Genomic DNA, 13,323 nt, shown 5'->3' on the forward strand with positions numbered 1-13,323 from the left:
AAGTAGAACACATAGAGACATTGTGTAAAGAGGAATCTCTCTGACAATGTTGCTCCAACTTTGTGAATTGTTCAATAGTGTTATAGGGGAAGATAAATTATCCTGTTGGATTAATGGGGCTGTTCAAATTAAGAACAGCAGGGTTATAAACAATTGTGCTAACAATGATTTTGTTAAAAATTAATATTTTAACACATAGTCTTTTCCCCCTTTGATAAATTATGCTCAAGTCAAAGAGAAGATTTGTCTAAAACTTTTAGTGAGACTACAATAAAACCTCAATTTATTTTAAGGCTTTTGACACATCTTTATTGGGGCTGATCAAAAAGGCATCCGGTACTGTACACTTACCGTACCTTCTTGTTAGAGAACTTAGATGCTTAGTCTCTCTTACAGTGCATTTGTTATCACCAGTTCCAGGCAATGCAAATTTCTCTGGCCAGAAGGTATAAGTTAACTTGAGCTGTTTGATGGAAGATTTCATATTTTAGGCTTTATACAATATAATCCATCACCCAGGAGTACACAGATACCTTAGTATTTATTGATGACTTTGAAGCAGCACAAGAATACATCAAAGACAATGAGGCAAGCCACTAGAAATTTCACACTGCTTCATGCGAAAGCAGAACACAAAGACAAACACAGACTTTGAATTTAGCATCTTCAAGATCATTTCCACCTGTGTTTATTAGTTTGTACAAAATGCAGCTCTGCAGGTGCATGCTGCGATTCCCTACGTCTCAGATCTTCTCTCATTATTGCCCCATCTGCTTCTGTTGCGTCTTTGGCACAGTCTCCTTTGTTGTTTTCATAATGACTTTCTGTCATCTCAAACCTTGCCCGTCCATTGTACCCAGACACAGGCAAAAAAAAAAAAAAAAAAAAAGCATTTGGATAACTGGCATGTCATTGTGAGGATCTGCAACGAGGAACAAAATGACAAGAGCACAAAAGTTTTGTAAATGTTATGAACTTTTGCTGGTGTGTACATCCTTCCCTAATTCTTGCCGTCCACTTGCATTGATAAAGTGGAGTTTGTGTGCGACCACTTTTTTCTTCAAGAGAACATTTCTTCTTTTTTTTTTTGTTTGTTTGTTGCAAAATGCCTCCTGACAACAATCAAATGGCTTGAGCTCTTGGTCTCTTTACAGCATGTCCGGGGGCTGATGCACTTTCCCGTAAACCGGGACAACCTGTGAGCCTCCTCTAGGGGGCGGCAGCTCAGCATTCCTTTCTGGTCTTCACCATCTTGCTGGCATACTTGATAGGGATCCCCCAGCGTCTCATTAGATACACATCAAACACATAGGCCACTCCTGGCTCCAGGCCCCCGATCACAGCTGTAGTGACGGCCCGTCGAGGATTCAGCTCTTGGAAATACTTGCAGAGAACCCTTTCAGTGTCGGAGCGAGACTCTGGGCCCAGACAGGGCGCGGTCAGAGCCGATGCTCCCCCAGCTTCTGCATCAAAGCCACTGAGCTTTCTGCGGTATACACAGTACAGACTTCTTTCCTCCGTTCCCATCCAGGCCAGTGTGACGCTGTTGCAACCTCGCAGCCGGTTGAAAGATTTTATCTGCAAGGTGGACGGCAGAGATGGGACCCCTCTGCGGTGGTAGGCGGATGAAACTTGCATTTTGACCGAAGCTTTCAGAGCTGCTAGTCGAGCTGCGTCTTTAACAGAAGTTACTTTGCTCATTGCAGTTCCTTCTTGTTGTAAGTGGATAAGATAGGATGGACTTCCTTGGAGCCAAATGTGGATTAACTCTGCTTCCACACCCTGAGTGGTCAAAACCCGTCCCTTACTGGACACAGTTACCTTCATCTTTTCACCCCCACCACAGCTCTGCAAGGTGAGGAGGCCACTCTGCTGCCATCCCCGAGGACGGAAACTGAAGAACTGCTGCGAGTCTGAGCCTCCGTCCTGAAAGGTCACCCACCTTAGCTCACCTTCTCTCAGAGGCAGGACTGCAGCTTGAGCTTCCTCGTGCGTCCGCGCAGAAGCCCCCTTGTACGCCGCGCTGGTCCCGTTCACCTTATCCAACACAAAAACGTCAAAGTAATACGAGGTGTCAGGCAGGAGCTCGGAGACCGTGCAAACGTTCTCCGTCCCCTGACACGCGCACTGAAGATTATCAAAATCATCAGCAAGTGAAGACGGCAGACTCTGGGACTCGGGATAACTCTCCCACTGCTCCCACCACCACTCTTTTAAGATCGGCCATGGTGTTGCTTGCCTCTTTTTCTCCTTCTTGCCTTGACTCCGATCTTTCTCCCCTCTCTCCCTCTCTTGAGCAGCGCAGAGGCTGGGGTAGTTTTGCAGAGAGTTAACGAGGACGCAATAATCGTAACCGTTTTTGGCTTTTGGGAGGCTTGTTATGGAGGCACTGGGCTGCCAGCTGAGGGTGACACTGGTCATACCAACTCCTAACTTGTGAACTCGCGGGTCAGCTGGTAGTCGAGGGAATATGCCTGAAGGCCCTTGGCCTTCGTGGAGGAAGACCGTAGCTCTGGTGCTTTGCAGTTCTGAACGCAGCCTCACGACGTAGACAGAAGCGCTGAGATGTGAAGGGCCGTTGTAGGCGTCCACTGTGTCACCGGTGAAGCTGTGGATTTTCTCTTCTGTGCCAGGGCCTCGCCACCACACCTCGGGCGTGCTTTTCTTGGTGCTCCCTGGAGGAAAAGAACATGAGTATTTAATTCTACATTGAAGTCGAACTCATCTTGAAAACAGATGTGCTTGTTTTGAACCAAATTATCGCTTTAACTTACTTAACTATGCGCATCAACACTAAATAATTAAGACTAGTGAGAACTTCAAGGAAAGGAAATTACATTGAGCTGAACTTGCACTACCGATCCCTGACAGTTTCTGAAAAATATTTAAGAGCCTTTGGATTTTCAACAAATACTTTTTGCTACATTACCTCCCTAAATCTTAAAAAATACAAACCGGCTCTCCCGACAGTGGTTTGTAAAAGTATACTGTACTCTTCAAATATATTCATATTTTGTTATATTACAACCACATATGTCTTATTAGGATTTTATGCGATAGGTCGTAACAAGGTAGTGCATAATTGTGGAGCAAAAAGCAAGGAAAATGTGGGTTTAATCATTTTTTATGAAGGTAATATAAGTAAAAGTTTGTTTCTCTATTAGGTTTGCTCGTCAAGGATCTGACATTTTTGCCAAATTTTCGATGCAAAATATCTTTTTGCACATCAGTTTTTAAGTGTTGCCACAGATTGGAATCGACTGGGACGTTCCAACACATGATTAAACTTTCATTGAAGCTGTTCCATTGTAGCTCCGGCTGTATGTTTTGGGTTGTTGTCTCGCCAAAAGTTAAACCTCAAGCCAAGTCACTGTAAAGATTTTACAGGGTTTGTTTCCGGCTTTGGCCTCTTTACCTTCGTCTTGTTCCCGTTAATTCTAGGTAACGTCCCTGTCACCGCACAAGCAAAGCACACAGGACAGTGTTGCTACCCATATTTAGTAGTGAGAATCTGTTGATTCTTCCACCTTAGCTGTAGATATCAGGCTGCTTGTCCGGTGTAACCATGATCCCGTTGGCTGCTTGTAGTGATTATAGAAGTGTGACGGGCTAAGAACAAATAGATTCTTATTCTTCTCACTTAAGCAGCAAGAGTTATGTCATAAGAATTTGCATTTAGCTGGTGATACTCAAATTTCTATCGACAAAATGACTTGTGTTAGCGTTAGCAACTGCCTACAGGAGTAAATCTGACAGATTTCTAATAAATTGTGTACACAGCAACCCTGATCAATGATTTTTTTTTTTTTATAGCTAGCGTGTATTAGCATCCTAGTGTGTGGAAATTTAGACTGTTTCTCTCCACTCTAAAGATTTTGGCAAAATTATGATTTATAGATGACTATAAGCTGAAATCTCTACCCTAAAAATGATAATTTTACCTGGACTTTGAGTTTGAAATATCTATCTATCTATCTATCTATCTATCTATCTATCTATCTATCTATCTATCTATCTATCTATCTATCTATCTATCTATCTATCCCAGATTATTATAGGCTGCAGCAGCTTGTTTATTATGACAACAATAAATTTTCTATTTTCTTATTTTCTGTTGTTGCTGAATTGCCTTTTACAAAAATCAATTTATCTGTTATGTTTGTTGTGTTTGTATCCAAAGGTGGGTAAAGGAAATACAATAGCTTAATACTGAAAATATCTTGGAATTCAATCAAACAATCAAACTGTGCACATATCCATATAATATCTACTTACGTTATGAAACCAAAGGCATAGCTGCAAACCCTCTTCAAACTGCACACAACTCATAACCCAGATGTCGAAAACTCCTCTGCACCTAATTAATGAACAGCCGCATGAAATGTCGAATGCCACTTCAAAAATTACTGCCTTTCATTCAGGCAAAAATTGTTTTTGTTGTGGACTATGCCAGCTCCTCATCTGAAAGATGCAATGGACGAATGCACACACACACACACACACACACACACACACGCACGCACACACACACACACACACACACACACACACACACAAAAATAAAGCAAAACACCACCACTTGTTTTCTCAGTTCATGTCTCCTGGAGCTGAAAAATCCCTCCTCAGTCGAGACCAAATGTTACAGAATCAAAGTGAATAATTCACGCTGGCGATGGAAACCCACAAGCTCAGAGTCTGAATGATTTATGTGTCATTTTAGAACTTCATAATGTAATCTTTGTATGTGGGAAAGCTGGCTCAGGTAACCTTTGCAGGTTACCAGACACACTCGCACAAAACAAAATCAAACATGCTTTTTGTGTCCCACCATCTCTGCCTGTTCAGTACCAAAGAATGATTTATTCTTGGTTTATTTTGAATTCCTTGATTGCGGATCGAATCTAATGTAGATTTCTGTTGCGAGTTTACTCAACACGCTTGTTTACAGAATCTTGCTGGACTGCAGAGCCCAGTAGTATGTCGTCGCTCTAGAAGTATTAAAATTAAACAGAGTGTAGCCGTTTTCAGTGTTTGTTTTATGATACCTTAAAAATAGAAACCCCGAGTCAAAATACACGACAAAGTGGGAACCGGATATAATCACGCAATCACTGGCCCTGTCTGACTTTGAAAGAATGCACAGCACTGTGTATCTTTACTCCTGTTTTCAACTTGAACACTTGGGTAAAATTTACTGATAAGAGCCTAAGATTTTTTTTTTTTTTTTTAAGACAATCACTTTTTAAAACACAGAAATACCCTGCCTGCCACATAAAGTGGTTGCGATATGCAGTAGTAAACAAAAGCAGATGTGAAACGGGTGACATTATGTATTTTCCAGGCCCATACTTTCTTTTTATAGTGTAATCAAGTAACTACGTTACCTTCAGTTGTGACATAAATGCTGTATATATCAAACATAAATTAAAAGAAATTTGAATTTGACGCCTTGACATTGGGCCTCTGTCCCTTTAAAGCGCCTACCCTTTCTGACACGTCACCGCAACAGGCTTCTCATGATGACATTTAGGAGCGATGGGCTGAGGAGTAGATCCTATGATATGCTAAGCAGGTGTGCGGTTCCATCAGGTGTTTGCTAATTGCTGCTGCCACTAGTCTGGTGGAGCTGATTGGGGGAAGGTGCTCAGAAAAGCTGATTTTACACAATGTCCACTACTCCTTTAAACTTAATCCATACAGTAAAGCTGCTTATAAATTCTCCTTCCCAAAGTCACCTCTCTTTTACAAACACAACCCAAGGTAAGATTAGCCATGCCGCTCCCCCCAATTAACCCAGAGAGGGTCACGATAATATCTAATTGATCGTCTCAGCTTAATAAGATTTGGCGATGATCTTCAGGATTTAGGAAGGCGCAGTTTGTTTACTCACACTGCAGGTTTTTGAGCGGTTTGTCCTTCAGAGTCCGAGCGGCCAGGCTCCATTCGATGGGGAGGCTGCAGGGACTCACAGTAACCGACATCGCAGAGGTCTTCTTCTTCAGTGTGAAATATAACCTGCGAACAGGCAGGAAGAGATAGCCAGAGGACCTGGGTTCATTCTTCATGGGACACGTCAAAAGAGATAACATCTTATTTCAATTCAGCTGCAGAGGCGAGATTTTACCCACTGACGTTTGTGTGCCGTCGAGTTCTTTCATTTTGGTGGATGTAGGTTTCTTCTAAATGTATCGACCAAAGCTTGATTTGATGTTGCAAACTTTTCAAGATTTTCTACTTGCATTGTTTCCCCCCTTTCCTACATGCAAATTAGTCATTATTTTTGCAGGAGGTCTAGACTGAGAATCAGATGTGGCCATTAATATCCGTAGCAAGTAATGAAATTCACAATCAACCAGAATGCTGTGTTTGTTGATGCCACTTTAAAACAAAAACAATGCTTTATTGTAATTTATGTACAGTTAGTTTTACTTAATGAGAATTCATAACTGCGTCGGTGAGTCCTAATAAATATTTGTTGTCCTTAAGCAGAAACACAATCATTTATGATCTCGGCCAGATGCCGGCTATTTGCAAACAGATGTGCGGCAATGTCATTTTCAAGGGCACTTAGTTGCTTGTTTAACAGTGATTAATTTCCCCGAATCAGTGTTTCTCTCCATTATTTGCCATGCGGTTCAGCATGACTGCACCGGTGGACAGACTGCAACACACGGGGAGACGTAATTTTCAGCTCCCACCTCTCAGAAAGCAAAGCGGGAGCTCTGTGATGAGACACTCGGGCCAAACGAGCTGCGTTTTCTCTTCCACGAAGACGGATGGTTGCCGACACGTGACTGAAGGAAGGACAGAATTTGTGAGCCCTTTTTTCTTTAATAAAACAACAACCGGAGACATATCTAAGTGTGAGTTAGCAAGAAGAGATCTCTTTAAGCTAGTTTTGTTGTCGAGGAATAAGAAGTACTTCTCCTTCAAAAGCGTTAAGTATGAAAATTGTAACGGGTAAATGAATCAAGAGGGATTACATTATTCAACTTGACGACGTAGAAAAATTTAATCCACGTTAGATTTGAATTACCAAAAAATACACACATCAAGTAAAGTAAGTAAAAAAAGGAAAAACGGAGAGCTCCAGCTTGGCTGTGCATTTGCTTAATTTTTCATCCTACGAATTAAATATTTTGGAGCCTGAGGATGATGATGTTCTAGCAAAACAAATTCAAAAACCCAAACTTTTTTCCTACATTATATAACCTGGAAGGCCTCATTTGCAAATGCAGCGATCAACACCAGGCCTGACTATTTCACACTTGCAGTCAGGCAAATTAAGTTCATTTGATTTAGAAATTCTGCAACAGACTGACGACCTGTCCAGGGTGAGCCCCGCCTCTCACCCGAAACCTTCCCTGGAGACAGGCACCAGAAACCCTCCCGACCCCACTAGGGACAAGGGTGTAGAGAAAATGGATGGATGGATTTAGAAATTCAATTTGATAAGTAAAACACTCTATATAGGTTAATTACACACAGACTGATGCTTTTGTGGCTTTATTACTATTAATTATGATGATTTTCTACCTAGTTAGCGAAAACAACAGTTAAGACATTTTATTAGATCTGACAAACAAAAAAGAAAACAATTTTAATTCAGAAATGTGACGTTAATGAAAAGAACGCCTGCTTAAAAACTTGTTATATTCAAAGGGTACTTCTCCTCTGACAAACACGACTCATTGAAACTCATATTCTGGTTTATAGAATATATATATATATATATATATAATTATTACAGCCGTTTTCTGGCTTTTATTGGTCTCCCGTGTTTCAAATAAATAAGGCTTTACAAAAGCCTTTCTTTTCATTACTATAATTCTATTTTCATAGCAAAAGCTGCACAATCTATTCTGGCAGTGTCGTATTGCATCTCTAGAGGCAGAGTGTTATGTTCCTCTCTCATAATTTGTGTAAAACAGTGAGTGACTTTATGTAAATGAGAAGCTTCCTGTGAGCCCAGTGCTCTAAACCGAAAACAAAACCAGGCAGTTGTTGGTTTTATTTTAAAGACCGACTCAACTGCTACGTATTTACAGCCACGAGAGACTCCTGACTTGCATTTTGTTGAACAATTTTCATGGAGCAAAAAAAACAAAACAAAACAAAAGGTCTTGAAATGTTTTATTTATCCTATAGTCGTGTTTATCTGCTGCCTCGTGAAGGAACACCACATGTTTACCATCCTTTGCCACTTTCACTTCTGATAATGAAACCTCCAGTCAGAAGACAGTGCTGTGAACACACACTGCATGTTGAAAGAGGTTTCTGATGTTAGGGGGAACATTTTGTGATTTCACATTGAATCTATATGTCATTGTTTGATATTTAGGGAGTTTACATGTTCTTCTACTACAATGGATTTGGAGTTTACGTAATGTTTGAGTTCTGCCTTGTTTCATATATTTTGGTTTTCAAATTGACTTGGCCTGTTGACTTATCATTATTATTATATGTTTCCTAAATAGGTTTCAGTCTTCTAGTTATTTTTGGCCAGATTTATTTATGCGTACGAGTTTGGATTTTTGCTCTTTCTAACTTTGCTCTTAAGCAGTGATTTTGGTTTGATTGCAACTGGAGGGAGTGAACACGCTCTCAAATTAACACACAAAACTTTTCAACTTTTATCAGTCAAAACTTAAAATAACCCAACAACAGCGTCTCACTTTCTGTTTGTTACAGAAAGTGAGACCATTTATTACCACTGGTGGCTGTTTATCGATATAGGCAATATAGGCAGTTGCCCAGGGCTGCATTAGAAGTGGGGCGCATAAGCACATTTTTTACTTCTCATTTAACAATCCAGAATGAGTTTTTTTATTGCATTTTTTTGCATGTGCAGGATTTGGTGCCTCCTTGTGTTGAACAGTTTCTGGCAGAGCAATTATTAACTTTCTTATTTTCTTTATTAGTTGTTAGTTAATTTGTTATTTCATTTTGTTTTGATATTTTACTCGTTTTTTTTTTTTTGTCTACGATTAGTTTGTCATTGTGTGTCAAAAGTTAAAGCTGCAGTCTATATTTAAGTATGTTGCCAGTGATTTTAAGGAAATATTATATAGGAAAGATATATATATATATATATATATATATATATATATATATATTTTTTTTTTTTTTTTTTTTTTTTTTTTTTTTTTTTTTTTTTTTTTTTTTTTTTTTTTTTTTTTTTTTTTTTTCTGATAATTTTCTGTTCTCAATGGACATTGTTTTTCCAAACTCAGTGATAACAGCGGTTTGAATAATTGTAATTTCCATGATTAAGCAGCCCTAGAAGCTACTGCTACATGGCTGCCAAGAGTGTGGTGAACTGTAACAATTTTGCAACAGGCTGCCATTGGTTCAACAATAACTGAAATGGTGCATTCCTTTCAAATAGTTTCATTAAAATCCTGAACTTTAAGAAATTGTCAAGAAGTGGCAGGACATGGGAGCTTGCAGCATCTCTATATTTTTCTTGAGTAGCAGATAAAAAAGCTGCTGGTTCAAGAATATATATATATATATTTTTACTTGTGTATCATCTTTAGTGTTGCTGTGAACATTGTTTGACACTAAATGGCCACTTTGGTACAAAAAAAAAAAGTTCTTTGAGCAACATGTCATATTGCCAGTCCTTCATATGGCCAAACCAAAGCCCCTTCTTAGTTTTAAACGACGAACAAATATTTACCGACTGGTTTAAATCAAGTCCGGGCTCCATTTTCCTTGTCGCTTGTGTTACCTTCGAGTTCGTCCCTTCGGAAGAGTTACTGTCATGACCTTCCCCTCCGGTAACCACGTGGTGGGGCGAAGTGGCACCTCGTTCTCCGGTGCCAGCGCCGAGTGAACCTGGGGCGTCAAAGATCCCCAAACCAGCATCAAAGTTGCAAAGGGACACCAGGATAACGCCATCGCTGATTCGGCTTCTCCGTCTCCTCTTTTTGACCCTTCTTTATTTTTCTCGCTGCCTGCACCGCGGCTGTATCTCCCAGGCTCTGAAAATGTGCAACGGAAAGGTCAGGAGCATCAATCAGAGCCCATGGCCGACAAACACACACGCACGAACACACACACACACACACACAGCAATGCACTTATTTAAACTTCAGCCGTAAACCCTAGAAAGAGCTGCACTGGCTGATGCTTCGCTGATATGAAGAAACATCGCATCCTGTTCACACAGAATTATTCATGTTGGGGATCAGGATTGCTCTGCTTTATTACTCTGGGATATGTGTGTAGCACAGCTTGACACTCGGAGTAAAAAAAAAAAAAAAAGATCATCGCACCACTTTTCAAAGTGTGAAGTGGGTAGCTAATACAGCTCAGAAGTTGATGCCTTTATAGCTCTATTTCTATTTTTAGTTGGTGGATTTAGATCAGGTCTCCTCTCAAAACATCTTTCATTACAGGCATTGCGAGGGATCCGCAAACACCACCAGGGGGTGCTTTAATGACTTTTACTGTGTTTTCTTTGCTTTACCAACATTCTATTAGCGTTCAGCCTTCTTCTTTTTTTATCTATACTGACATGTGGATGTGTGGTTCAGAGACGGTATGTAATTGCAGCCCTCTGTGTGTTTCTCTTTTTTCCTCTGGAAAAGTGCATTTGTTCAAAGTCACACAGTTTTCACAAAAACACCAACCCTGACTTCACCTAACAATGTGTATTATGTCACACACACACACGCACACACACACACACACCCATAGATCAGAAGACAATCGCTGTGGAATCGCGAAGGCAGCTACAGACGGCACATCAGAGGCTCCTGGGCCCCGGGACGCTACGGCATTCAAACTCACAAAACAGTCGCTCAGCTACAAAGTCGCTCAGAAGCGCCTCGCTCATTATTTCACAGAAAAGAAGGCAGTGAACGACCCATAAAGCTTTAGCGGGGAGAGAGGGGGGGGGGGGGGGGACATATTGAGAGGATGGGGAGGCAAAGGGAGGGAGGGACTGTGGAAATGGAGAACAAGTAGAGGATGTTGGATGTAATTACAGGGGAAGAAAGACAGAGATGGTCACAGTGGAGGAAAGTGACACTGAGAATCATAGAGTCCTAATAACCAGCCAGTGCAGCAGACATATGAAGGCCACTGGTGTCTTCTTCTTCTTTAGCCCCCGTGCCAAATGTCCAGAGCAACACACATCACCAGACGGCTTCACAACCTCGCAGCCCCCCCTCCCCCCTCTCTCAGTCTCTCTCTCTCTCACTCTCTCTCTCTCTGTCTCTCACACACACACACACTCCCCCTCATTCAATCTTGATAAAGATGAAGATGCAGAGAAGGCGCTGCCGAGGCCCGTTTCTTCAAAACGCGCCCGCTGATAAAATATGCATACGGCTTCTCTGCAAATTATGGCCAGCTGAATTTTCATAAGGCTTTGGGGGGGGAGAGAAAGAAAAAGAAAAAAAAAGTCTGGGTCTTTTTGCTTTAAGAGAAGGAGCTTAGTGAACTTAACTACCGCCCTCTATAAATAAATACACACTCCACTTTAAACACAGGCGCTCCTGATGGTGCTTTGATGGTCCTGTTCACTCACAGCTCAGCTCTTTTTTTTCTTTTTTTTTCTCCATTATGTTTATCCCAGACTCTCAAATGACTGCTTTTATTCCGGATACTGTTTGGGTTTTAATTAACTCTCACGCTGCTCTGTTTAACCCCCTCCCTCACCCCTCAACCCCCAAGAACCAGTGGCTTTTTCTCTCCTCTTGTTTATTTGGAAGTTGATGCGGGCTCGGTTTCAGAGGGAAAAGGTTTATCTGTCTGGACTATGTATTAGTGATCTTCCGTCTTCCTGGACTCCGGCGGGACCATCTGCCTTCTGTTATCTGTGAGCAGGGACAGATTAAATGGCATAGGGTGGTCCCTTCAGTATCCGTTGTCCCTACACACACACACACACACGCGCACACACCCGCATACACACACTACCTCAGCAAAACTACAACGGGCAAAAAGAGCTGGTCTTTGATTCACTGTGGGGGTTGACGAGATGATGGCTAGGAACCGAGCAGTGACCGTGGAACTTGATTGGATTTCACGGCTAATTTTCTACCTCGCTGCAAGCATGATTGAATAGATGAATCCTGTTTCTTATTGTCCACACTTTTTTTAAATACTTGCACATCTTATCCTCCCTGGTACTTTTCCAAAACTTTTCGCTCACTGTAGACACCGTTTCTTGATGATACCTGCAGAAAGATGGACTAAAGCAACCCCTAAACGTCTCCACGCTGTGAATAGATCCGGATAAACAGAATCTTGGCTGATAGTTAAAGTACCATGTGTAACGCTGTAGTGCTTTTCAGCATCATAAAGAAATCACACTCCTTTTTTTCCCCCCCTTCCTCTCTCCAACGCAACAACAAATAGCTGAAAGAGACAAGTTCCTAAACAACTTGCCTGATGGAAATCTGAGAAGCTGAGGCACTTAAACACACACACACACACACACGCACACACACACACACATTCTGCAAGGACAATGTACATGCATGCATCCCCCTTACCTTTCTCTCAGCTCCCGCTCTCCCTCTGTGGTGCAGGGAATGAGGGATGGGATCAAATGAGAGACGGAGAGAGGATGGAGGAGGAGGAGGAAGAAGAGGTGGAGAGGGGTGGGGATGAGAGCTGGTTGCGAGGAGAGGAGGAGCAACAAGCAGGTTGTTGTCTGGGGAGTTCCACTGACTCCTTCTCCCGTGAGGATCCCCCCCCTCAACCCCCCGGCCCTGTAGTTCAGAAGGTGTCTCTTCCCTGCTCAGGTGTCCCTCCAGGGCTGTCCCACGCATCCTCCTCTCTCCCTCCTCACTCTTTCTCTCCTTCACACACACGCACACACACACACACACACACACACATGGAGGCTCGTCCCGCTAAACGCCGTGTGAATGTCACCCGGTCGGCAAGGCCTCCGTCCTCCTCCCTCCCCTCCTGTTGTTTTCCCACTTGTTCCCCACCTCCTCCCTGTTTTCCGAGCACGGCGGCTCACTTGCAATTCAAATGGGGCTCCGTGTGCGACCGTGTGTGCGTTTTTGTGGATCTGAAAAAAAAAAACGAGCACAACGGGGATGGGTTTGTGAGGGACTGCGAGGGTTATGGGGGAAGGTTGGAGAGGAGAGGAAATATTATCAGGAGAGGCATTAAGGAAGAGACAGCCGATGCGAACGTTAAGTGGTCATTCAATGGCCCGCCGGTGATGGTTGACCGGTGAGCATGTTGTGAAGGATTCTCGTTGAACTGAATAGGCGACAGGTGTGTCGAAATAACACGGCTGAAGAGAGAGAGAGCAACAACCCCCCCCCCCCCCCCCCCCAAAAAAAAACC

The 13,323-nt window shown here is 42.2% G+C and overlaps 1 protein-coding gene across 2 annotated transcripts; it reads right to left on the minus strand.

Annotated features, from left to right (window-relative positions):
- Positions 1-522: 522 nt before the first annotated feature.
- Positions 523-12,791, minus strand: ndnfl (neuron-derived neurotrophic factor, like). Of its 2 annotated transcripts, XM_015058476.1 has the most exons (5): positions 12,510-12,791; positions 11,671-11,828; positions 9,734-9,986; positions 5,891-6,015; positions 523-2,675 (listed from the first exon to the last, which is right to left on the minus strand). In XM_015058476.1, the coding sequence occupies exons 3-5, from the start codon at positions 9,901-9,903 to the stop codon at positions 1,225-1,227; spliced, it is 1,746 nt and encodes a 581-aa protein (XP_014913962.1). In that variant the 5' UTR covers positions 9,904-9,986; positions 11,671-11,828; positions 12,510-12,791; the 3' UTR covers positions 523-1,224. The 2 variants fall into 2 exon arrangements, with proteins under 2 accessions (XP_014913962.1, XP_014913961.1); XM_015058475.1 differs by lacking the exon at positions 11,671-11,828.
- Positions 12,792-13,323: the final 532 nt, after the last annotated feature.

The sequence above is a fragment of the Poecilia latipinna genome, unplaced genomic scaffold (assembly GCF_001443285.1).
Source record: "Poecilia latipinna isolate Pla-1442-1.1 unplaced genomic scaffold, P_latipinna-1.0 Scaffold1543, whole genome shotgun sequence".
In the NCBI taxonomy this organism is placed as follows: Eukaryota; Metazoa; Chordata; class Actinopteri; order Cyprinodontiformes; family Poeciliidae; genus Poecilia; species Poecilia latipinna.